Below are 27983 nucleotides of genomic sequence, written 5' to 3'. Positions count from 1 at the left end.
AGGTTGTGATTATAATATTAAAAGTGTTCACTAGATAGACTATTAAAATATTTTATTTCCCTTTCCCTTTTGTCGGCCAAAAGAAAACAAAAACACGTCAACAACAACAACAACAAAAAAAACGTAAAAAACTACGGTAGCCTGCAATGCCCACTCTTCTTTCTGCTTCTCCACTTCTCAATAGACTGGTGGGTTCCACTGGGAAATTAGAAATTAAGTACAGTATAAAAAATGAAACAGGAGAAGGAATAAGGAAACACTGGTCACTGGGGCTGGATTAGGTGACAGTACTACTGGCTTCTGAAGCATACATGGCAAAAAAGTAAAATACACAGATAGCTGAGGGTCTAAAATATGGTTGTGTTTTTCCCTGCACACAGTTCAGTTCCTGGAGGTGGAGTTTTCAGCCCTGCCAGGCCGCAGGGAGAGAGAGACTATTGGTTACAATTCTAAAGTGGGCGTGGCTCCAGACACACCCAGCGAGGGTCCATAGTGAGACACTGAGAACCAGCTCGTGGCGAGGGGAGTGGTCAAGGCTCGATCTCCTCGGGGACGATGGTGAGCAGGACGTCCTCGTTCCCGCGCCGCACCACCAGCCGCAGCGTGTCGTCCGTCTTTATGGCGCTGCTCACGTCGCCGGCGGAAGAGATGTGCTGCCCGTTGATGCTGATGATGACGTCGCTCTCCTTCAAGCCGGCACTTGGGATAAGAAGGGGGAGGGCACAAGCTGATGAGCTACTGCAGCGCGTTAAATTATAGCTTTTGTATACACCACACTGCGTGTTTTCTACTGGTCTGTGTCACAGCTAGAAATCAGCTCCCATACACACTGCACTGTGTATGGTCTAGCTCCTTGCACATTCATTAGAAAACTCTGGTTCAGCTGAAGGATACCCTGGTGAAATACATTAAAGTGAGATAAAGACACAAAAAGACTATCAAAATGTGTCTAGGTTGGTTCTTAAAGAGCATATTTGGTTACACAAACAGCATTTATGAATCAACCTTTGTCCAGCTAAGGACTTTCCCCAAGTTTCATTTTGAAAATGTATTTTTGCAGAAACTCCCATCAGTTAAATGGTGTGTGTAAAGTGTGAGGTAAACCACTAGGAAAGTAACAGGCAGTGCATAATGCCTTGATTACCGTATATGAATATCAATTGCTCCAGATTGGGATGTGATGTTAAATGTTGCTTGACATAAATAGTTAAGCAGGTATGTTTTTAAAGACGAAACCTCAAGCCCCGCCCACCCGTGCTTCAGTTCACATTCCCAAAATGCCTTTCAGCTGCGGTGTTTTCATGGTAACCATTACTTACGTCCCATTATAACCCGAAACATCTCGTATAACCATGACTGCTAAGAAAAGGCACAACAGGAAGTAAAGATCATAATTTCCAAAACGAAGGAAACTGCTGAATCAGTGGGCAATGGTTTTTCATCACTGTGGCCAGGGAATTATAGACAGACAGGAAATCTTTGAGCTTGAATAGCAGACAGGGGTCTGAATGCATTCTCATGTTTTTTTGAGGTTTTGTGTGTGTGTTTGTGAAAGAGAGAGAGAGAGAGAAAGAGAGAGGATATGTCTGTGTGTATGTTTGTGTATGAGTGGGTGAGCATGATGGTACAGCAGAAGTAAATGGAAATGTCTGGGACTGGAAAACTAGTCTACACAGAGAATAAAATATCAGCGTCCCACTGCAGAATGATGCAAAGCATCGGAAATTGGGTCTACCTACAAGCCTAGTTTTCTCGCCTGTCTCCACCTCGCCAGAATAGACAGGAAAACATGTACTCCCCACACGAACGGATCCTCCGAGACAACAGTCAAAACAAACAATAACCGCGCTTGTTTTGCAAACCCCTGCTCGGCTACTCGGTGCACAAGCAAGTAAGCGAGGCTGGCTTATCTCTACTTACGATGCAGCTGGTGTTTTGTCGATGACCTCAAGGACGTATGCCCCCGACGTGACATCGGGGAAGTCTTTCTGTCGCTCCTTCAGCTCCTGGGCCAGTCTGTGGGGTAGAGCGGCAAAGCATTAAGAGCTAGTGAGAATGGTTTGGCCCTACTGAAGTGCTGGGGACAATCAAATAATAATTTCTTTAGAATATATATATGCAGATATAAACACACATGAGTTGTAAATGGTGTTCCAGGTACTCACGTTGGAGTAAGAGTCATCATTCTTACGCCAATGTACTTCTTCTTTGGTGCCGCTTGCCCTGTAGACCAGAAACAGGATGTGGACAAACGTCAAAGAGAAGCATGGTCAGGTTTGTTAAGACTACAGACTTGTGAAGGTTTTAACCTTTCAGGTCAATTCTGTGTCAGGTGTGAGTGTGTGTCTCTGTGTAAGTGTCTAAGACGTGCGTGAAGTGTCAGTGCGACGATGAATGACGTCACCTTTGGCCTGCCTGTCATGTGACTCGGCTAGAAACTGCCGGATCTTGTCGGAGGGGATGGCAAAGGAGATTCCAGCAGTAACTTTAAGAGTGTTGATCCCAATGACTTCCCCGTCCTGTAAGAGAAGTTCACCTCAACAACTCACAAACTTCTCGTACAGTTCATCACCTCCTACAGGTGTTTGCCCTTGTCAATCACTACTCCCATTCAGCCTGATTGACAGTGTTAAATAAATCTTAAATAAAATTCTAAATCATGCATAACAAAATATAAAATATAGTCTGAATACATTTGTTTTATTTAGCCAAACTAACTCTATTTTAAGGCAATATAGTATAATTTTATCAGGGTCAAGTGAGGATTAATAGGAAACAGTGTCTTTTGACAAATGTTTATTAACTGGAAAAGGTAATATTGAACTATAAGAAATTGTGAATGAAGGTGCAATACTATTTGTTTCCCTGACTGGCTTTTTGTGCCAGGAATTTTTTAGAGCGGACTGGACTGGAAGAATGAGAAAAGAAAGAATTCTTACCAGATTCACCAGAGGGCCTCCTGAGTTTCCGTACTGAAAGAACAAACAGCCAGGTCAACTGAAAGGCCAGCCCACAGCAGAGCAGTGTCTACATGCCCTGTGTTTAAATTCCTTCGGCTGCGATGCAAACTGATAAAAACAAGCCCCCCTGTCACATTAGCCACAACAGCTCAGATACAGATCACAGCTGTCTCTCTGCACACAGTCTGGAGGGTGGCTGTGTATGCCCTGTGCTACAGGAGAAGCAGGTGAAGGTTTCTGCAACGAGCGCGCCCTGGGTCCCAGTCGAGGGTTCAAGCCTGGTTCCCCCAGGGAGGGTGCCTTTAAAGTCACCCAGGGTTCCATCCAATGCCACCCCCAGATGACCGTAGGCTATCAAATACCAGTGAAGGGATCTGCCTCTACTTTGATTGGCACTAGCTCTCCCCCGTAGTGCAGTGGAGACTGTATGGTGTAAAAGACTGAGACTCCAGCTTAGAATGGAGTACTCCTGGTGTGCAGGCAATGGAGGACTCAGCAGTAAATCGATTAGAGAATTAAAAAATTAAACAATGGGGAAAGAACTAAGAAATAAAATGGTGCTAGGTGGTGGCAAGGGCACTCACGTTGATGATGGCATCCGTCTGGATGTAGTCCATGTCGGAGTTGCGCAGGCCGAGCTCCTTGCCCCCGCGCTGGGTGGTGCTGACGATGCCGGTGGTGACGGTGTTCTGCAGGGAGAAGGGGCTCCCGATGGCCACCACGAACTCGCCCGGCCTCAGGTCAGCCGAACGGCCCAGCAGCAGGACCGGAAGCTTCATCTGCAGAGACAGGACAGGGCCACTGGTCAGGGACATGTCTTCACTGGCCTGACTGACCCAACCCTGAGTTGACCCAACCAATCTCACAACACTGAATCTTTGACCCCTTCTCCCACACTGGCTGGTTTCACTCTAGTATGCTTCAACAGCCCCATGATGGAAATACTGCTGGGTCGATCCATTCTTCAACTGAATTATTCTACAAGCTACAACTCTTTTGTTTCTGCAAGCAAGATTAACAGCAGATAGTATAAAATCCAATAAAGACAAGCAAACAAAACTATGGTACAAGGGAGGTTTAAAAACACCCTGAGGACACTGTACCCACTCTCATTGTGCAGACAGATCAGGGTGAATGTATCTCAGAATGCTGCCCAACCTTTCCTGTTTTCTTAGAAAGCTTTGTGACAAGTAGCGCTCTCCAGTGGCATCAAATTCTCAAAAAAGCAGAGCAGCACTACATACACGGGCAACCACAGCCATGTCACATGGACAATGACCCAAGAACTTGTGATTTACTGTAAGCACCCCTCTGTTTTAACAACTGTAAACAGGATTAACGCTGGTGGCAAGTCTAATCGACTAAACGCAGCAGTATCTTTGGAAACAACCTCTTGTTCACACCTTCCGCTCCTTTCGCAAACTGTGAGAAAAATTCGGAAAAGTCTGTAAGCAAAAGGAAAAGGACTGCTAATCGATGGCAGAGTCAGGGAGTTTGGATAGCTTTCAACCCTGGCCAGAGTGGAAGCTGGGCTCAGACTTGGCTGCTTTTCCCAGAACTACTCCGCTATTAATAGCAGGGGAGAGAGAGAGATAGAAAGACAGAGAGAGAGAGAGAGAGAGATAAAGAGGGTGTGGATAAATGTGGACAGGAAACTATCACCCTCTGCCCAGCGCAGGAGGAATCCAGACCTGACACAGGAATAGCAGCCAGCTCTGCGCAGGCATTGAGCACATAACCAGATGGGGTGGAAGTGCAGAGGAAGCGTCTGCGTTCCTGTGAAGAAGTCAGGTGGACCAAAAGTGTGTCATGATGTGTCATGTACTTAAATAGTTCAAATATTACCTTTATTTTACTGGATTTAAAAAAATAGGTTTTTTCTTCCTCAGATTTGGCACATTACTGGTTATAGTGCACAGACGTGTGCCAGGTCCTTTCCACTGCTCAAGTCTATGCTTAACTATTTCATAGCATTCAGTTTTTCGCCTTTCATTTGAAAGACTTCCAGTATGGTGTTCATTTTCTGTCAACATAGAACAATATCAGTACATTTCATGCCATGACACATATTTACATATATACTTTCAAAATGATATGTTAATATACAAGTACACAAATATAGCCTCATATTTCTATTATTAAATATAAATTAACAGTTTCATATTATAAGTGTTCATACCATAATATGCACTAAATATATTATTTTGATTGCTGATTATTTCATATTCCATGTTTCTTATCACATGACCTCAAGTGAACTCCAAGATTATAGTGAGTTCAACCTGACATCAAATTATTTATTTGACATTGTGTCGCCAGTGGTGAGAATATGCTCAATCAAAGCTATCGAAATCCAGTCAGTATTGATTCCATCATGTGACAGGAGCCCTCATTAACAGGATCGACTGACCTCTTTATCTGTGAATGTGGGGGAAATGGTCTTAATGACATTCTCTCCTGACCTTACACAAAATAAATAAATAAATGCATGAAGCACTGACAAAGGAGCCAGTCACAGCACTGGGCTGGGGTAGAATGAGTGAGAACAATAGTGAATGGCAGTGATTGGCAGAGACTCACTATTCATACACGCATAAACGAGTGTTTGTTTTTTGCTCGTGATCAAAACCCTCTCAACAATGCAGAGTGCTCAACACACCGTGCTGCAATTCACAGGCCATTTTTTAATAGCGACACAAAAGCAATAACACAGCATTGAAGACGGGGACAGGAGTTTTAGGATGCCCATATTCTTTGGTTTCACCCACGTGACCGTTTAGGCGGCCTGATGTTATTAAAATAAAACAAACAGGTGCAGGCCAATGGATTAGTTGGAACAATACTGGGAAGTAGAAACAAGATTACTTTTAAATGCCAAAGAAAACAAACTGCACTTTGGAAAAAGTTCAAAATACAGTTGTGATATATAAGTTTGTACACTCTAAAGTTTTCACCACCTAGTTAGCTCACAATCCACCCCTGGGTTTTAGAATATGCTGTTGTTAACAAGCTAGTTAACTACTTAAGGAGTTAGATATCAAAGGCAACAAACTTATTGGATTACTCAGTGAACCGATTCACTCATCAGTTATGAAGCTAGCCAGCTACCTTTGTTATTTCAATACTTACTTGCTTATTTGAATGAATTCTGCCAGATTCATAGCTGTCACATTGTCATCAAAACCTTGTTGATGCAAAGGGATAAAACCATACTTAACTTAAGGCCCTATAAGTCAATAAGCTGGTCAAGGGAGACAGGATTGTGCAGTTATGCACAATTGGCTTATTTGATTGGCTCACTTATAAAACAGCTGCGGTAGGGGAACCACAGTGGTCCGCATTCCACTGGGCCAGGTCCACAAAAGCACGACCAGCTCCGTCTCCCCAGTAACAGCTCCGCTCAGCTGTTCTCTCCCACTCACTTGTGATTGACACACCCCCCCCCCCCCCCCGAGCCCCCCCCCCCCCCCCGGCACATATCTGCTCGGCACCCGCCGTGCCAGCCTGGGCACCAGAGGTGCGGGCAGAACCACCCCAATGTTATCGCCGCAGCTCACCGCACCTTTCCGGCGCAATTACCGTTAAAGATGGGGGGACGCCACGCTTCGCCAACGTTTCCCAGTCAGCCTGGCTTTCTTTTCCATCAGACCGGGCTTGTCATTCAATCGAGGGCTTTACGGCGATCTACGATAAATACCGCCCGTTTCTCGGTTACGCTCGGTAACGTGCCAGCGCGGTTTGTAACGGGAGAGCCTGGGGCACGCCCCACGGGGGGCTTCCGTTTGACTTTCACCTTCCTGTATTTTGCTTTTCCCTGAGTAACAGGGTCTGTAGAGGAATGATAAGAGATTATTTTTGGACAAAGTGCAGGCTGGATGGGTGTTATATTTCTGCCGTGAGGCAGTGGTGGTGTAACTGAACCCTGCTTTGTCTGCCCTTGAGTGTTAATCAATAGAGCAGGACCCAGCCGGACTGCGGCACGTGCTAATTTTCCCTCGCACAGCATTAAGCAGCAGGACAAAATGGAGATTTCGCAAGCTTAATGGGGCACCGACTATGGCGTCCGTTTCCGTAGTATCCTCAGCAGCTTGTTGTACAGTAAGCACTTCAGGCAGGCGTTTGATTAGGGGTTGAAGTTAGCATCTAAGCCTAAGCATTTTTAAATGGTGTCCCCAGGGAAAGCGCTTAGTTGGCCGCGCCAAGCACACGAGGCTCTTACTAGGCTTACAAAGCTGACTTATAAGTGCTTAGCGTTATAGGGATCCATCCCAGCACTTTCCTGGGTTCCATTTGATCACGTGCGCACCCCTCAGCTTTTAATTATATACCGTGCTGACATTTATGTCTGAGCAGATGCTACCCGATATGCAGTGCGTCTGCATCGCTGAGAGTATGAAGGCAGCCAGTGATGCAGGAGAACAGAGGACAGTGGGTATAAGCCCGCCTCGGGTATTGTGAGGAGTGTGTAGTGGGGCGGAGGCAGCACTGAGGTCACTGTCCCCGTGAGCCTTGATTGACAATGCACCTGTCAGTGCCGTCTGCAATGGAACTGGGCTTTGGCCCCAGCGGCAGGTCAGGGTGTTCTGTTTTTCTGTGTGTCTGGACAGGCTTCCAGAAAGCAGACGGCCAGAGGGACAAATAGAAGGCAACGTGCTTCCATTGTGCTTCAGAGCATCACCAAAGTTCAGGCTGCACTGAACTGCCAGCGGGTGTTTCATTGGCAGTAAAACAGCACAAGTTCGGTCTTGTGTACAAAAGATCAGAGAACAGATGAGCGTGCTTTTCGATAAGAATTGGTTTTACAGTCCCGATCCTACCAGTGTGACTGCCAAGATCTGACTTATCTAGGCTTTTCTTTCCATGACCCCAATTAAACATGCATGAGTGCATCTACCGGTAAATCTGGCTTCAATTATACAGTCACTGGCTTTCTCGTTTGCCTCTGTTCAAGCCAACAGTACTATTTCAGCCCAGCAAATGCTTTTAAAAGGGAACTCAAGTGATATTCCATAAGTAACCTTAGTGCTTATCTTTAATGGTAAAAAAAAGAGGTAAGGTGAGAGATGGAGTAAGATCAAAAAGACTCTTACTTTCCTGGCATTCATCAGGACTAGTGCTGCAGTTTTCCCCTCTCAAATTCAAAATAATGACCATTTCATCATGGTGCACACAAAGTTCAGCACTGAAGGACAATTTATTACATCACAACTGATGTTGTTTAGTGAATATAATCAAAAATAGGCGTCTTTCTTATTTTACCTTATCTTTTAATTTACCTCTCTTTACCTTTAATCATAAACATTACTTAATTATTTTCCTATATATAACTTGTGATCTATGATCTGTGCACTACTCTAGCTAGGGGCTATCATTTCACATTATGGACATACTCTCCCTGAATAAACACACACAGGAAGTTACATGCTGAGCACCATTTCCAAATGGTGGTAATTCTCGGTTTCCCCGCCTCTCTGGACTGGTCTTCCTGATGACGGACAGGACAAGAAGGGTTTACACAGGTTCAGGTCAGTTGAAACTTGACCACAGTGTAACCACAAAGTAGCAAAAGTTTCTTGAGAGCTTTTACCTTGTTTCCCCACATAATTTTGAATTTTTATTTTTAATTGGAGCATGTGTGACAAATTTGTCTTGTCTAGACTTGACATTTATTACTCATACGGTCTCCTTTAGAATGACCTAGATAAGTAGGCCAAGTTTGAAAAAAAATTAAATGGTGCCACATTTATGCAGGGAAAGGATTGTCTTGTGCCTTTTCCTAATTTACTACAGCAGCTTGGATCTTAATGGAACGAAGAAATTGAAGTAGAGATCGGGAAATGACTCATCACTCCGAGGACTGCACTCTCTCTGCAGAATGGAAGAAGCGTATGTGACACACCATGCAGATCACATCCAATACCTCCAAACTGGAAACATATGGCTGAAAATCTACATTACAATATACTTCAGAGACCTCTTTGAAATTGCTCTAAATGTGCCTTCAACTTCACTAACACACACACTCATGCATGCACGCACATGTACACACGCACGCATGCACACACACACATGCACGTACGCACACACGCATGCACACACACTCACACACAGGAACACACAGGCACGCGCACACACACACACACACAAACAAATGCACTCATACAGATATAAATCAGGTCTAGATGAGACATGAGTCTCATCTCAAAGGCTGTCTACTTCGCTGTCGGGGACGCCTGTGATTCCTGCACATCGCTGAGACTAAATAAGTAATAAATACGGAATATTGGAAAATCTGTTTCAATAGAGAAGTCAATAGGTACGTCGCTCCGGATGGGAGCATCTGCTAAACTAATATAAAGCAAATGTAAATGAACATCTGAAAACTTTAAACCTAACTCTTATATCAACTTCCATCACTTTTCCCTTAGTTTTAAGGCATGACTTTAATGCGATTCTAACAGTCTCATGCAGCATTTTACCAATATCAGTCACAACTAAATCAATTATGTTGGACTGTGTAATGAAATGGGTAGCACTTTGGAATTAGCTTCTCAAATTTAAGAGCAAAGCACATTGCCTTTCCATTGAATTGAGCCGGGAGTTGGCCCAGTCTTCCTTCATAGTAACAAAACTCAAACAAACATTGGGGTATCTCAGAAACCATTTTAGAGCAATTACCAAAGCAAACATATTGATTCGTTCGTACGGATGCAGCCTCCTTAATGCTCTCCATTTAATGACAGGCACTTTATAGGTTCTGCCTGGGGACAGAGAGCACAAAATCTAACCCACTTTTGAGAACTCCATCTGTGCGTGACAGATACAGACAGTAAACTTCACTGAAAATTGCCCAAAGCCTTGAGAATAGCTATGAAAGACGTGTTTTGATGACTTATGATTTTGTACCTGCCAGCACTTAAATTAAGAAATTCAACACCCATCTTTGTTCGGCTAGATAAGATGCCAAATTCGTAAAAGCACAGGTATGGCCACCTGTGGGCCTGTTGTTGCAAAGGTTGTTAGTCATGCAGTTCGTTGTTAGGTGTGGTCACAGGCTCCACAGTTGCTCGGGTCGTGGCATTAAAGGCTGTTTACGCTGCTTTCCTGTTTACCTTCTCTTTGAAGGCAGCAGGCTTCTTGGCTTACAGTGAAGGTCTTTCTCTAAAGTTGGGGAATTGAGCCCTTCCTTGTGTGTATGGATCAGCACCTGATGCTAAGATATGGCACCATGCCACCACGCCCTCGGGGAGAATACAGTGCCCCAGTCTTGTGCCGGGATGCAGTACAGTCAAGGGCATCAGTCACCCAACACCCACACCCTAGCCCAACGCTGGCACCCCTTGGGGTCCTGCTTGACTTAGCCCATCATGCCGTTGCGCAAACTGGTGCTGCACAGACCAAGGTAAGGGCTCACTGTGTCCCAGATTCATTCCAGAGAGTCTAGTCACCCTTTCTCCTTCTCAATGAGCCAAACATGGGGCAGCAAACATTGGGGCAGTTTGGCCACTTGCATTGAGGAGAGGAGGTAGAGGAGACCAGGGTGGATAAAGCAGGTGGATAAAGCATGAATATACCTATGCCACCTGCCAATTTCCTCTGGGATAACTAAGGCTTGATGAAGGCCTGAATTCAATCAACTTCTGTCCTCAGATTTTTCCTCACACAGATTAATATGTTGGTTTGCTTTTTTCTGCACAAACTGTTGTTTATTGGGCAAACTAGGGAAATTGGAGAGAAAGAGCCTTAAGATTAGAATATTGTCATGCACCTACAAACTTTCTGTTGAGTGTTAAAATAAGCAACTATCGTTATACCAAAACATGCAAGTCAATTTCTTGCCTATTCAGAACATTTTCTTGGTCAGAATATATCCATCTTGCACTTCACACCCATTGTTCATGCATGGTAATGAAGTCTTAATTAATGTGCAGAAAATGCTAACAGAATAGCAATTGAGAGAGTAGGGGCAGAGTGGCCAGTAATGTTAAAAAACCCATTAGGAAGATCAATGGAAATGGCACCGTATGAAAATAACTGGTATGAATGTGATGTACAGTAGGTATGGGTGTGTAGCACAAAACTATGCTTGCAGACTATCAGAAAATGCAAACAACCACAACCCACCTGGGTCTTTTCAAATCCAAAGACCACAACAGAAGAACAATACACTTACTTGTGTGGTGCAAGACTTCCTGCCACATTCCTGTGGTTTTTTTTTTTTTTTTTTTTCAAACCTAGAGTGAAATAGCGGTTAGTCACTCTCACAGGAACGAACTTAGAGACACTTCAACAAAGATGCATTTGCTCCTCTGTGAATGGTAATTACAGCGTGCAAGCTCTCCTGCAAGTCCTGAAACGCGTCTTGTCATCTGTCTTCATTAGAGTTTGGCATACTATTATTATTATTTGGCATAAGATTTTTTTCATGATTATCTCATTATGGCTTTTGTTAAGACCTCAGAGGAAGTACACATTCCAGGTTTAGATACAAAGTATGGAAGTTATGCTAAATCCTGCCCCCAAGGCTGTGGTTGCACTGTATTTAAAATGCCTGAAAAGCTTTTTCATCTCCACAAAGTAGAATTTCTTGTGACACGTGGCATTCTTAACGATCAATTGTGTATTGTGTATTTCATGTCTAGACACTTCATTTTCTAACACAATATTAAATTTGTAAGATCCGAAAAGCCAAGGTCCTGGATACAGTAAGAAAGATGAAGATAGTTATGACAGATTGCATTTCTATAGCATCTATCATGTCAGAATCTCAATGCACTTTACAGTATAAAGGGAGAAACTCATCCATCTCAGCCATCAACAGCATTTAGCACTCAACTGGCTCATAGGAAATGAACCATTTTTTTCCGGATGTTTCTATGCATTCATATAGCCTCTATTACACTTTTTTAATGGTTCATCAAGTGCGTACTGAAACAGCTGGTAATAAATCCAGACCTGTCCATCAAAGATCACCCTCAGATGAGAACGTGCACCAGGGGGAAGGCCACACCCATCTTTTTGCACGTGCTCAAAAACAGTAGGCAATTAAAACAGCACTGAGGGGGAAATATAGCCATGCACAGCCACTCCAAGAGAAAAATCAAAGAACTAAGGCAAAAAACTAAACTAGAGGCAGTTATTTTATTCACTTCTTTTCAGTTTGTTTATTCAGCAGAGCCCATAGCCTACTGACACTTGTCCTCTTATGCCACGGAATTGACGTAGACGTAATTAACTGCATTTTAACATGGCGGAGAAACACAACCCTGGAGCTGAGCACTGAACGCCACCACAGATATCGCCGAAATAGAGCGTACACATAAATGGCCACAAAACAAATGCACCTAGACCTGTTCTATAAGTATATATAATCCCTTTCAAATGGCTTGGTTGGATGAGCCAAGCACATACGTCAACCCTGCTTCTGTAAATGCAACTGATTTAGTGAATGCTTGGCACATTTAGCAAGGGAAAACGCATTGACTCCAGCACTAAATTGTACAGTTTGTTTCGCCCTTGCTGTGTTAAATATGACCATTTCGATACTGTGTGCCAGGACCCTTATGAAGGCCAAACCATTGGTCAGATTAAAGGGGCGGCTCACATAGGAAACTGATTCCAACTGAACATAGAGAACAGGACAAAACAAAAATATTAAACCTAATTTTGAAAATGAATAATTGGGTAATATACACACGTATAACTTCTGAGGGCATAATGTACTGTACAAGCTGCTCAATGGTCCAACTGAAACTCCCTGCATAAGTAAATGCAAGGTGATGGAGTAATTGGCATGCTAGTGGGTGGTTGAGTTTACGGTATATTAAGCCAGACATATCCAAGCTTAGGCAACTGAACAAATATATTCAAAGCTCTTGGCAGGCTATGCTCATCTTGCTAGTTTAGCAAACCGAAAGGGAAAATTCAAATAAGGCAATTACCCATGAATAAGATTTGATGTGCTCGGTCACCTCAGGTGTATAGAACGGTTACTGAAAAGTTCTTTTGGCTGTACTGAACCATTTCGAAAGAAACCTTTAACGAGACCGTTTTCCTTCTGAGTTTTTCTGCATGTTTTGAATGGCTCAGACAGTTGTTATGTGTGATGAATGATATTTCAGATATTTACAGAAGTTTCTGATGGCCTGCAGGCTTTATATTGACAGACATAAGGATCTGTTTAATCTTATTTTCTTTGGAACTATATCCTATGGCCTTATGTACTCTGATTAAGAAAATTGTTATGTGGTTTCTATATCAACATTACTACACAGGTCCTTGGGAGTGAAGTTTGCACTGCTTCAGAAATAGGAGGAAAATAAGTACCTGCAAGATATAAAAAAATGATATTTATATTAATAATTAATTGTGAATATATGGGATAAAATTAAACTGCCTATATCTACAGCCTCCGGAAACATAGGATTGCTGATTAAGCTTTTGGAGCTACATGAAGCGTATCGCACCCGAATGACCCTGCAGCTGCAGAAAAACTGGCAGGTTGTCAGAATATTCCAAAATATCCTTAACTGCACATGGAAACCACCTTTATCAATAAAATCATTCAGTAAAAACTTTAAAAACAGCAACGGAATGTGCGTCGTTCGTTATTTTTCAGTTTGTTATCCATCAGTCTGCCCCTGGTTCATTTGAGTGCGCACCCTCATTTTCCCTTACTCTAACGCTAACCAGAAAATATATGTTTCAGACATACACATGATGCCCAGTGGACACTAAGTACACTACTTATAATCATTTAGAGAACATTCTTTGGTGCCTCCTAAGTCAGCATTCAGCCACTCAGTCAAAAAAGGGTTCAGAAAGTTCAGCCGCACCCAAGAGGTCACAAGTTCTTGGTGCAGCCATAAAAGTTACCTCTTTGTTGGTATCAGCTTTTGAAACATGAATGGCAAATGTATTTGCACAATATTCTCTGTACAAGCCACATTAAATTTAAACTTTGACTGACTCAAAACTAACTCACTGCTAAAAAGGTTTCAGTTTGATACAGCAGCAAAAGCCTTCTTGTAAACAAAAACACATGAAGTTAACAAAAAAAATGGCAGTTAGGTTACTACTAGAAATTAACTGCAGCCTGGTGGTTCAAAATGAAGCAGATGGGTATTCCAAAGGAATTTTTAAAATAGTTTATGCTTATACTTTACTCCTTTTTAAAATCCAGAGTTTAATATTTTGGGTTTAATATTTTAAAACAAGAGTTGTGGTCTATACAAAATGGCGAATGCAAATGTGCCTGATTGTTTCCATGAGCTCCGCTAGTCACTTGCAGTGAGTGACCGCGAAGAGTCAGCCAGGGGTCAGGGACACCAGCGCATTCTAGCGACGTGGCAGTGTTCTCTGCCAGACTTGAAGACAGCGGCCTTTTTGCACAGAACCTCCATATGCGTCGCGTTGCACCAAAGCTATTTCAGCACATTTTCCTCTGATTAGCGCATTTGGATGGGCGAAGGCGCTCCTGGCTAGGCTCTCGAACGTCAGTGGAAAACAAGAGAGGAGACTCAATTTTTATGAGTTGATAAACAGCCCCCTCCCCTTCTACCAAGCTCTCTCTGCAGCCCTGGGCAGGACCTCGAGAAGAAAGGCAGGCCAGTGCACTTTCCACAGCGATCCCCAGGGGGACTGCTTCACACAGCTTTGAGGGATGTTTTTCTTTGTGACACTGACACAGCCCCTACTGTCACCTGGGTGATTGCTTGTCTACTAATGGCTTGGGAGAGGCGGCCAAAGTAAAGCATGTTTTGACCCTTGGTTTTAGAGGACTGGGTGAAAAAGTAAAGTTAACCCTCGATGAGGCCTAAAGTGCAGGCTTCGGTCCATTAGGCTGGCTGTTCTCTCAATGTTATCATCATCTATTTTTTCCAGTACATCCTATTTACTGTGCAGGGGCAACTTACAACAGCCCTACTAAATCAAATGCAGAGATTCTCAAGAAAAGATGAGCGTTTGGATAACTATATGACCAAAAGTATCTGGACACCATTTGGTCTGGGGCTGTTTTTCATGGTTTGGGCTAGGCCTCTTAGTTCCAGTGAAGGCGAATCTTAACGCATAAAATAATATTCTAGAAGATTCTGTGCTTCCCCAACAGTTCGGGTAAGGCCCTTTCCTGTTTCAGTATGACAATGCCCCTGGGCACACAGCAAGGTCCATATAGAAATTATTTTGTCGAGAACGGTGTGGAATAACTTGACTGGCCTGCAGAGATCCCTGACCTCAACCCCATCCAACACCTTTGGGATCAATTGGAAAGCCAACTGCGAGCCAGGCCTAATTGCTCAATCAGTGCCAGACCTCACTAACGCTCTTCTGCCTGAATGGAAGCAAATCCCTGCAGTAATGCTCCAACATCTAGTATAAAGAAGAGTGGAGGTTGTTACAGCAGAAAAGGATGGACCGACTCCATGTTAAAGGCCATAATTTTGGACGATATGTTGGATGTCAGGTGTCCACATACTTTTGCGCATATAGTGTATTTTCTCACAGTAATTCCATAGCCCTGTATAAACAGCAGTCTTCTTACAATGACCTAAGTGACGAACTACAGAAGCTCTCATTTGTCTGGTTAACGTATGTTGTGTTAATCACTCTCAAACCATTAGTCATGTGACAGGCTGCGCATACTTCAGAGGAGGCGGGACTTACCGGGGTGTCGATCTTGATGAGGGCGATGTCCGCCTTCTCATCCACGTCTTTGATCTTGGCGTCGTAAGTGGCGCCGCTTTTCAGCTCCACCTTCACCCGGTGCTTGTTGGCCACCACGTGGGCGTTTGTCACGATGAGGCCGTCTTCCGACACCACAAAGCCTGACCCGCTGGCCACTGCCACCTCCCTCTTAGAAAACACCATCCTGATGGGCCGAGGGGATGAGAGAGACAGCAATGAGAAACGGAAATTACCAAAGAAAAGCAGAGAGATAGAGAGAAATTAAAGAGAAAAATGAGAGACGGAAATGAGAGAAATTGAAATGGAAGAAATCTCTGACAAAACAAAACAAACTGAAAGAAACCTCAGATAAAGGTGATTTGAAGAAAGGTTTATGAGCTCATGAATGAGAACTGAGAGACGTAAATTAGCCGAGAGGTAATACTGAGAAGGAGATAAAGAGAAAGAAATAACAGACATTCAGAGGAGACAGACACACAAATAGTCCACTTCTGATACTCTTTGTCAGGGTTTCCACTAAAATCTGAACTCTGCTTCATTACTTCCTTCTGAGACATCTGACATCATTGAGGAGCATGACTTAGCCAGTCCAGGTTGGCATGATGATATGACCAAGGTTGACCAGGTGTATACCCCTCCATATCCCACAAAAAAAATAAACCATTAATTATTTTCACACACCTGCTGTATACACTGCAAAAATGTTCAATCCTCCGCTCATGTGGTTGAACTCAAAGACACTCCCCACCTCAGGTTCATAACATCATCTTTCACACCATGTTCCTTCCCCACTTGGGGAATAACAACATGAAAAAGAGAGTTACAGATTGCTCACTTTCAATCTCAGGCTGCTGCCAACTAGGGGAAAGGCTGTTTTTTTGACCATATAAGGAGTGAACTGTAACGGGCACCAAATAAGTGCTTTTAAAAATAGACTGCTTCAAACCATTTACCTAAAGAACTATAATGTACATCTTGTAGTTATATGTTATGTATATTCTGCATCTTCTATCATTTATATGTTTAGATATGAAGAACAACAACATAATGATGTCATCTTAACTTGTTCCAGTTGGTATGCTACCTGGGTGATTTTGTAAATTAGACCCACAAATAAACTTGTTTGCATGGGGTTTTATTTGGTCATGCATAAATAACTGGTTCTGTTTCTTCATATATTCACATTTTGGTTGAGCATGTAATCTCTTTACTGGACAAAATTCAATCATTTTACCTCCTTGCTGACTCCCTCTCTGTCCCTCATGCTAACACACAAACTTTCAGACAAACTGGTTATCCAACATGATATTACCCTCGTTCTGAACCCAATTGTGTTTTCAAAAGACAAGCCAGTAGGAAAATACATAGGCATATACTTTAGCCCCTACATTACCAAAAGCTCTTCCCACATAACATTTTTGAATATGCAGTTATGTATAGAGTATGCCTACATATAGTTTGTGGTTCCAAGTACATTATAAGTTTACCCAAAGAACTAGAGAGACATAAACAGTAAAAGTACATAGGCCGGTCATGAGCAAATTTCAGCAACTGGATTCATAGAAAATTGAGAAGACCAGGATAAGAACAGCCAATCAACTCAGTGACCACACCCTTTTCTATTAATAAAAGAAAACATTTTATGATGGGACAACTGAGGTTCTACATATGAATATTATTTTCAGGAAGCACAATAGCTAACGATCGCTTAGAAAGCACTCAAGAACAAGACAGACATGGACCACAGTGACTTGAATATTTTTACTTGTCATTAAACAATTTATTTACAATGATTATCATTGTTTCATTGTGCATTAACGCTGTTTCTTTTTCTGGTCTTTCTAAGAACCCTGGTTTAGTGATTACATGAAGGGCGAAGCACAGACTTTGACGTCAGGACTGTCAGTGTGATTCCTTAAGTAATTCAGTCTCCAAACAGTAGAGGGAAATTGATCTCCATCCCAGAAAAGGGTGGTGAATCTGTTATTCCTTGTTGTCACAACGGGATCCATTTTGTAAACGGCTTAGGCTGTCTACTCATCTCTCAACTATACAGCTGTGCGATGCAATCCGGCCCCAGGAGCAAACTCACTCCTCTGACAGAAACATTAACCTCACCCTGCTCCTCCACTGTTCCTCTGAGACTCATACAATGCTGATACTGAGGTTCTAACCCATTACATCTTCTGTTAAATATCCAGAGGTACTGGCTTACATTCTACACATTCTACAGCCTGGCTGTCTGCTTATGAAACTAAGTCCCATGCAGCCCACAATCATTATGTTGTTATGAAATGGAACTGTAAAGGGGATTTATTGAATATTTATGCTAGACACTAAAACAGTCAGTCAAAAATTTTGAAATAAAAAACATTATCTCTGTGAATAAGACAGCAAAACAGCTCATTACTTTGCATGGCGAATGTGAATACACTTTCACCATATCCACATTAGAATTACTGAACCATATTTTGAATTACCCTCAGTACAATTAGAAGAAATAAACACAGCATTACAATAATTGGAAAAAAATCCAATGTGAATCGCATGCATTATTAAAAATACAATCATTAGATTTGAAACGTGTCCTTAGAGTGAAATAAACCACTGGTGGTTTAATTATCACGTGGATTTGCTCAGTGAAGCCAAGCCAGCTGGTCCATGACGTAACAGAGGGCTAAAAGCTCATGACTGCCAAGAGAGTACGGCACGAGGTGTCGTTACAGCACCATGCAAAGAGGGCTTTAGGGGATAGGGTACTCTCCTAAATAATCCAAATTAGTCTTACTGGGATCTTAGGTCTTCCCATGTATTAAACAAGTTCAACTGCAGTTTCACTGCTGTGATGAACTATAGGCGATTGCTATAGTGAGGCTTTTTGAAATCTCTGAACAAAGAAGCTACTATGTGAAGAACAGAAGTTGAGATTGATTCCTCTAAAACAATTCAAAATACCTCATTTCCAATTCAGATAGCTTAAATACCACTTTAATTCCAATTCGAACACTTACAGTTTCTTGTAAATCCCAGTCATAATCAATAATGTTTCCCCTAGGTAAGGTTATCCAGTTCACTGTCCATAAAACACCCCCAAAAAGCCTAAATACTGCATAGGAGGTGCAGAAAGAGGGTCTTACTTGCGATACAGTTCAATATGGACCACGGCAGGTGCGATCTTCTCCACGACATCAGCAATGAAGTTGTATCTGTGCCTCAGGCTGTCTGGATTCTCCTGACCTGCAAGATGTCAGGAAGAGGGACAGCTGTGTTGAAATACATAAGGACTAATAAAGCGAGCATGATACAGTAGATCAGGATAGGAATCATATGATCGTGATAATGGTTTGGGAACGTGAGCTCATGAAGACTTTAGCTTTATATAAATAGAAGCACACAGAAGGACATATTCAATATCATTCATTGTGTCTAATGAAAAATTACAGCTTTCCATTTTTCTTTGCTCATATGCCATGACTAAAATTATCTTCAAACAAGTCATGACTCTACAGGCATGATTCACATTGTGTTTATCCACTGAAGAACCATTGGAAGACAAGTCTGGGAATGTTCAGTTCATCAAATGTGTGTGACTCAATGTATCTCCAGATGGTACACCAAAGTTATTCCTAACCTCATATTGTTTCCATCAGAAAAACATTGATTGTTAAGAAATACTATCTAATAATCAAAAGATGGCTGTGGGTGGAGGCCTAAGTATTCTGCATTGTGCTCACCAGGTTGATAATCACCATCTAGGTGCATTCAAAAAATGTACTTCAATGAACTTCTCCTCCTTAATTGCTTGTGACTTATACCTTCGGACACTGATGAAGGTCTGATTGAGTGAAACGTTTGTCCTTGTTTTACCAGAACGTGAGCTTAAATTAACTGTTGTTGATTCAGTGAACACTGATATTTTGGCAGTGTGTTTGTGTGGGGTTTTTTTACTCATTTTTGGCTCTACACACCTGCAGTATATTTTGAACAGTTATTTTTTTTGGACGGAGTGCAACAACATTTTTCAAAATATGGCACCTGAAAAAACAGTGCAGTTGTTTTTCATTCCATCAAACACTGATACAGTAACAACCATCCTTGAATGAGACCACCTTCACAAATCTGCAAATTCAGCTGAAATTCCAGACAGAATTTGTGAAAAACAACCAAATCTCCTAAGCTTGACTGGCCAGTAATTTTAGGTCAAGAAAGCATAAAACTTATAGTGCTGTGTTATAAAAACTCAGGAAATGACTCAATCAGACCGTCAGCAATTTTGTTTTTCCTGTAGTGACTTTCTACTCTTCTTGGATTTCAGAACAGTCCAACATATTTATACAATGCAGGTCAACTGAGATTGATAGCACCTTTCCAATCCCTTCCTGGAATACTTCCTTAAAAAGTAAAAAAGAACTGTTTTTTTCCCCCTTTGATCTCACATAACATGCAATGAAAAATGAACAGGGCCTGTTCTAGCACATTGTGTTGGAAATGGTACAGCTGTCATGTTATCTGTTAGCCCAGGCCTGAATGAACGACAGACAGACCTGTCCAAACCCTGTTCCCTTCTCACAGTTGAGCCAAAACCACAGTTATTAGAATGCAATAGGCCAGACTTTGCCAAACCTTTCTGGTAAAATATTATCTGAACAGAAAATGACATCTACTCTTCTACAGCATATAGCAATCTGTTGTCTGGTCTTAAGAGAATATAACTTCGGTTTTTCAAACTTAGTGAATTATTAAATGGATGCGGACCTATGTCAAAGAGCAGTAACTGGTGCAAATAACCTCATGTTTTCCATTAGATATACAATATCTTCATTCTCAATCAAGTTGTTGTTTATATTTTGGCATTTAGTATGGACTACCCTATCCAGAGAACCAGAAATTCTTAGAAAAATACAATCTATTCATACATCAGGGTACTTTCACTGAAACAATTCAGGCGCTGAAGAGCCACTGAGAATATGAAGGTTCATTATACTTTATCATGTGATTATAGCATTTGACACTCATTGGTATAAATCTCTTCTTGCTTTCTCCATGCGGTCAAATGCACAAGGCCAATGAGCTCAGACAGACCAATCAGGTTTCAAGTTCCCATTCTTTAAAGGAATGATTTTTAACCATGTGTCCTCACCACTACATTTCATTGGTTTGTGTTCTTTCCTAGCAAAAATGCAGAATTTGATGATGGGGTGGCTTTGACCTTAACATCTGTCCAGTTGAAATGCATTCTTTTATACTGAATATCTGTTTGGAATTAGGAAATCTTGCTGACTAGAAAAAACATAGACCAGGCCACAACACAGCAGGTGGCCAATATTCACTCTAATCCTCAGCCATGACGAGTCAGATTTTAATGTAACAGCTCTCCCGTCGGTGGTAAGACAGAAAACAGACCAGGAGGAAAATAAGGGAGGAATTTAGTCAACCTTCAGACAAACACAAAAACATCTGCTTTTACACTCCGAGTCACAAACACTCCTTTAATAAAAATAAAAAACACTCCAAAAAACCTTGAAAACTAGAGAGAGAAAGAAAGAGAGAGAGAGAGAGAGAGAGAGAGAGAGAGAGAAAACATGAGAAAGAACGAGAGATCAAAGGGTACATTGAAAAAAAGCAGACCTTTTTACTTTTGGTAATTGCACGCATACTGTAAGCACAGAGCATGGAAGCAGATCCTGCTATCATCTTTAAGTAGGGCAGCCCACTGACTACCTGAAATATTCTATGCCAGTCCAAACATACTGAGCAGATATTTATGTGAGGGTATCTATTTACAAAACAAAACCGAGCAGCAAATAATAGATCCTGGAATCGGAATCAACATATATTTAGAGATCTGGGCCCTTGGTCCTCAGACACTGACTGGGAAGGGTTTGGGGTTTTTGGGGTGGGGGAGCACAGGCCTGGGAGAAGGACAAGTGAGGACAAGATCCTGTACCTCGACTGCCCCCGTTTGCATTCGTATCTTCTGATCTGTGCAGCTAGAGCAGGTGCTGCTCCCAATATAGCCCATTTACCGTAGGCTGCTTTCCCAGTTTTCTGAAGCAAAGCTAGAATGTCTTTTAAATTTGCAACTGCATTACATGTTTTCAGAGGGGCAGATTTCATGTCCGGACAGAGCTCCCTACCATACCCACTGATATGAGGTGTGCAGGCATACAGGCACCTATTTAGAGAGGTTCCGGGAGAAGCGTCACCTGATATGATGTCCTTCTAAGGTATGGGGGGAGAGGGGGAGGGGGGGGTGGAGAGGACATAAACAAACAAAAACAATAGCCGTCTTAATTTCAGCTGTCAAGTATCTTTCCTGAACGTGAAACACAGTCTGTTCTTACCTTCCCGAAAGTGATTTGTCACTGCTTCCTCCTCAGTGACTATCAGTTACCCCCACATAGCTCAATCCCTTCCCCTCCTACCTGCACCCAACCACCCCTGATGGTAAGCTTGTGGGGGGGTCCTGGGTGTTCCATCAGCCAGGAAGTGGGTCTCTGCGCCCTGGATTCACAAGCTCCTTTTGCTCGTGGTGAACAAAAGCCCCCAGAATGAAGCAGTAAAATGATACAGCCGGAGAAAAAAGCATTTCTGTTTGATTTAGGGATAGTCACGGAGGACGAAGAGAATTAAGTGTCCTTCCATTTGTCTCAGTACCAGCTAAGTACTATGCTGTTCATTTCCCTAATGGCTCACGCAGTCCAGGAATGCATGGGCCTAAACCTATGGCTTCAATCAAATTTAGGTCCATAGTCAAGACACAAGGGGAATGTTGCAGGCTGGAGCAGTGGGTGTGGAGCAATAGTGATTTAAGTGATAACTGCATTGCTTTGGTATGCAATGCAAGCCACCCTGTACACTGGAGGGATAAAACTGCCCTCCCAGTACCTCTACAGCCGGTCTCACAGCTCCATTGCGTTGAGAATGCCACCCATCAGGCAATGCACACTTGCCCTCCCTCCCCCGTGTCTACTTTTGTTGGTCATGTGACCTCACAGACCAACTGCCCCCTCTTCACTTCCACCGGCACTCCACCAGGATTTTATGAGATTTTCTATTCGGAAGCTGTCCTTCCTTCTCCTCCAACGTGCAGGGGAGGGGGAACGGCGGATTGGGTTGCAGGACACATCCCTCTGTGCCTTCACCCCCCCACCTCCACCCCATTTGCCCCCCCCACCCACCCACCCTCGCTCACCATGCTGCCTCAGCAACCACAATGAGCTGGGCGCTGCAGCTCAAGGGCTGTGTCCCTTGGCTAGGCCGCCGGATACTCGCTCAGCACTGAGCTAATGTTTATCGAGCGGCGAGGTCTTTCGACCTCTCTCCGCCGCGCAGACTCCATAAACTAGAGAGGACATCGAAAACAAGCTCCCCACAAGTCCTTAACTTTCAGTGCCACATCTACGCCTTAAGCGCCAGTTAATCTTGTCATCTTACCGTGTTTTATTTTATTCAACAAATGGTTGTTGTTTAACAAGTGACACAAAAGTTTCACAGGCTAAAACGAGTTTTTAAAAGCAAGGGAGAGACAGCATCACAGTTGTTGACTGAATACAGACAGACTGAACAATGGGCAGGAAGTTCACCAGCAAATTGTGCATCCCTCATGCAAAGAGAGGTCAATCTGAGGCAAGGAAATATGAAAAAAAAAAAAACCCAGCAAGTAATAATAAGGATAATGAGAGAGGTTATTCACCCTCCCTCCTGTTAAAAGAGAACACGGTTTGCTTTGAGGCACTGCATAATGATTCTAATACTCGCTTCCATTCCAGAGACTCAACAGAAACCTTTTGAGAAAGTTAATACCATAAAAATAGGGTCTAGCGAGAAACCCATTTTCTCAGAACTTACATTTTTATTGTTTGTTTTAAAATGAAGTTAAATCCAAAATTACCATGGATTCAAGACCAGCCATGAAATACGTATTTCTCAAAGCCGGTGCAAATCAGGAAATGGTTTTAGGTCAATTCCTTTTATGTTATAACGCTTAACTTATAACTGGAATTTTATGGTGAAGATTTCCCTATGGAAACCCTGGCTTGTCCTGCCAGTGTGGTTTCAATCATATTCATACAGTGCATATAATCACATGATAAAAAGGTTTAAACAAACATGGCTAAATGATTGCAGAATTTGACCTAGTTCTGGAGTCAGTTTGAATAAGTTATATAATGAACTTATTCAAACCAGATGCAAGTGACCTCATGGAATGTGAAACCTCATGTAACAGACTGAGGCATCCCAGAGCCTATGCCCAGCCTGATGTGCTGGTTAGCTCAATCAGATTAGCATTGGTCTGTCTTACCTAAAAGGGCCAGTTTGTGAGACTGAGGTACAACAAACACACACACGTACACATGCATGCGCGCACACACGTGCACATGCATGCACGCACACACACACACATGCACACATACTGTACACACACACATGCACACATACTGTACACACATACAGGCACACACACACAAGCATACACAGACACGCGCACACACACACACACGCACACACACACACACACATACACAGGCACCCACACACACTCACGCACGCACACACGCACATACACACAGGTAAGTTAATCAATCTGTTTATCCAGAGGGCTGAGACAGTTAACCAGCTAGGACTGAACTGGCAATAATGACAATAATTGACTGCATCAACCAGGCAGGAAGTCGCAATCACCTCTGCTCTGTGCTCTTACCAGGCCTGACACGCAGAGAGAGAGGCTGTGCTGAGATTCTCTCCACGGTGTGCTCTGGCTAGACTTGACCGACACATGGAGAGAAGCTACGCTACCATTCTCACCAACCCTGTGCTGTACCGTGTAGCGACAGACAGCATGAGGCTGCACTGCAGGCCCTGGACCACGCTCAAACTCAGCTGCATGCTGACACAACGGCTTCGATTGCACCTTCATCACCGACGCCTCACGGCCAAACACCGCAGCCCTCAGAGCCCCAGACGCTGAAGGCTGCTGTCTATTTACAAAGCAAAGCCCCCCCCAAAAGAGAGAGAGAGCCCGAGAGACGTTGGCGCTTTTTCAGTACGGTCTGACCCTGCTAACATAAAAAAAATAATAACTGCAGAGGAAAAGATTCCAACTGGCTTAAAAGAGCACCACACTAGACCATTGAAATGTCTGGTACTGCTGTGTATATCCAGCGCAGTGCCAACTCAACTGAAAAATATTGGCAGACATGGACTGCCCGAGATTTGTTACCCGAAAAAGGTCATAACAGGAGAAAAAAAAAATCTGAGCAATGAGAAAAATAAAGCCTTTGAAATGAAGTAGAACACTTTTAGCACATCTGCAGCAAATCCATTTATTAAATATTAGGAATATTATGGAAAGTTATGGAGAATGAATAAATTAAGGTTTTTCTTTGGGTAAGCTTATGGAAGTAGCAGAGCAGTGTTCTGACAGTAAAGGTTATCTTGGTTCTGTAATGCCCTGATCCTTTCCTGGCATACTGCAGTTGCGTTCATACCTTTACCAGCCAAGGTAGATAAAAATTGTTGCTTAATGGTGTAAATTGAGTGATGATCTTCAAACAATGTTAAAACATATCTTTCCAGCAGAGGGGGGTGTCTTTCGAACAATGTCCCCATCCACAGAAAGTACCCAGTGGCTACCACACAGTAAAATGTTCAACATTAAATCACCTCTGATAGAGTACAATTACTATGACAGAATAGGTCTACATTTTACACTGGGATCCTAAAAACTGAGAATTGAATTAACACTTTACTGCGTAGTGGTTGAGCTGTCAGAGCAAATCATTCTAAAGAAAGCTTCCACTAAACGGTTCTATCGCATGGATCCAAAACAAATCAATAAGGACATAAAAGGAAAATATTTTGGAATAGTTGAAAAACTTGGCAAGCCGGCCCAATAGTCTGTGGCTGACACATACTTCATGAATTTTCGCCTTGGCTGCTTTTCAAAGCCATTTTCAACTGACCCAGATTTCCAGGTCCGTTTATTAAAATGCCGTTGATTAATTAGCCTAATTATGGACATTTTTGCTTTTCCACAGTATTTTAATAACAGAGTTTAAAAAGGAAGCGTTTTTTCTGGTCGGTGTGGTCTCACACCTCCTCTGATGACCGGGGGGTCTCGGGACACTTTCCCGGCGGAGAAAAGCCTGTTCTGTTTACCCCGTATGGCTCAGATGAGGAACAGTGGGGTGTAGACTTTACTGAGTGCTGGTGACGCACTTTGACACCTGCTTTATCTGGGCCTATGTTCCCTGGTGCAGATAGTTGGAAAACAGCATAGACCTATAGCAAGTTTTTTTATTCACATTTTCCCAACTTTTAGTAAAGTACAAAGTTACAAGAACGACATGCCCCTCATAATGTTATGCATGGTACACGATTCGTTTATATGTTGAAAAATAGCATGCGTAAAATGTTTGATGGTAAATAATAACAGTGACAGAATAACTTGTTTTGTTTGTTTTAATGTCAAGCGCGAAGGAAACCTAACATCCCTAAGTGCCAATCACGTCAGAAAAAAAATATTTCTTAGCTATTGCTGCAACAGTTTGTTCTTGATTAGGTATAGTTTATTTATAATTTGAAAGGAAGTAGCCTATTTGAGAGTCTATACAAATGAATCCTGATTATCAATATTTATGTGTAAGTGGTATTTCTGAGTGCAGACTACGATACTTTGAATGTTTGGATTTGTGTTTGCACTCAACAGTCCTTCTATTTGAAACCACTTCAAGTGGTGTTTTTACTTACCTTGCCCGCAGACTCCTCTTTGGATAAAGATGACAGGTGGCTGCTGCAGTTTTTGCGCCCGACCGCTAACCCTTTTCAGTTCGCATACGTTTCGATAGGAGACGCCATCGCTGCCGCATACAGGGTCGGAACTTTTGCAAACGCACACGCCACTCTTGCCTCGCTTTCTGACTGTTGCGGTGTTGCCTACTCCGTCCGACACCGAGCATTCCAGCCCCTCTGCGCATTCCGGGTCGCCTAATCTGCCTGTACCACCACATATTTCACCCTCTCCAGATGCACAAACCGGACAGCAGTCGCACTGGTCCAGTATATCGCCGGCCAAGCAATCAGCCGGGATAGGGAGACATCGCGACTTGTCACAGCGATCTGGACAACCGATGACGTATCGTTTGGAGACCCTAGCTTCGGTGAGTAAAGGTACAAGCAAAAAACCGGCGCAAAAGAATAATGAAAACATTTTTGAAACGGAATGCAAGCTTTTTTTTAAATTAGCGCAACTTTGATTCTCTACTAAACAAAAAAATACTCTAAACTATGTTCACAATGTTTGCAGAAATTACTTTAAAAATGTATTATTTGCAAAATAAATAAAGCATTTACTTAAATGCACATATAATGTCTATGGTCAGCTTGGTTGAACCGTTCGAGTCTGCCTCACTCTGCACAGAGCACGTAATTAACTGATCTCTTTGATGAGAGATTTATAAAAGCACGGCGCACAACACTTCAAAGACAATATAAACAAGCTCAACCATTGGCTGAACCAACTGACGCTCAATTTTAAGGAGCGTGTGGACGTGTAGGGGAGGGTCTGTAAACCACGCCTCTTACAAGCGACCTGAACTACTGAAATGTAAATACATTTTATATCAGGAGAAGAGAAAATCATATAATCTAAGTCTAGGTTAGTTCATTATGCAACAATGTTATTTCAACAAACACTAATTCTGTCGGGACATGTGTCTCAATGTTAATTAAAGCAGAATTACCAATTTGACCAATATAGTGTAAAGGGGTTGTATTCATAATGTGTCATACGCGCAGCTTCAAAAACATACCACTAAACTTTAATGTTATTGGAATACGGCTTACGTCTTACCAAATAAATCTCATGTTACCTGCAAGTATGATTGTGCTTCATTATTTAGAATGGCAATTTACCAACCTGTGAGACTGTATTGACTACAACAGTGATAGACCAAAATTTACATTTTAATTGAAGGACATAACAAGGGTATAGCATGTTCAACCCATCCTGGAGGTCCAGCTGGTGTTGTTGGGTAATGTCCTCAAAGGCCAGGGTCTATATTGTGCTGCTCTCTGAGGGAAGTCCACCCAAGACTCATTAGAAGGGGAAAAAACAGAAACAACAGGCTGTCCTGGATATGAACCAAGATGCCGCTGCAGTGTTAGTTCCAAGGCAGGAACTGTTGAGTAATTCTGCTGCAGCCCCTCCTCCCCAGAGTGCCTGAGAGCATTTCTGTGTAAATACGCATGTGTGTGTGAGTGTGTGCCTGTATGTGTAGTGGATGCTTAATGTCTCTGTGTGTTTGTGTTTGTGTGTTTGTGTGTAGTGGATGCTTA

General features: G+C 42.6%; 1 protein-coding gene across 1 annotated transcript; it reads right to left on the bottom strand.

The window, feature by feature from the left end:
• Positions 1–35: 35 nt before the first annotated feature.
• htra1b (HtrA serine peptidase 1b) lies at positions 36–27089 on the bottom strand. The gene is made up of 9 exons (XM_064320668.1): positions 26397–27089; positions 18782–18881; positions 15624–15828; positions 3545–3739; positions 2940–2972; positions 2405–2519; positions 2166–2223; positions 1921–2016; positions 36–699 (listed from the first exon to the last, which is right to left on the bottom strand). The coding sequence occupies exons 1-9, from the start codon at positions 26854–26856 to the stop codon at positions 531–533; spliced, it is 1431 nt and encodes a 476-aa protein (XP_064176738.1). The 5' UTR covers positions 26857–27089; the 3' UTR covers positions 36–530.
• Positions 27090–27983: the final 894 nt, after the last annotated feature.

Source organism: Anguilla rostrata, chromosome 2, assembly GCF_018555375.3.
Source record: "Anguilla rostrata isolate EN2019 chromosome 2, ASM1855537v3, whole genome shotgun sequence".
NCBI lineage: Eukaryota > Metazoa > Chordata > Actinopteri > Anguilliformes > Anguillidae > Anguilla > Anguilla rostrata.
Note: the sequence above shows the minus strand (reverse complement) of the source record. Positions and strands in the feature narration are given on the sequence as shown.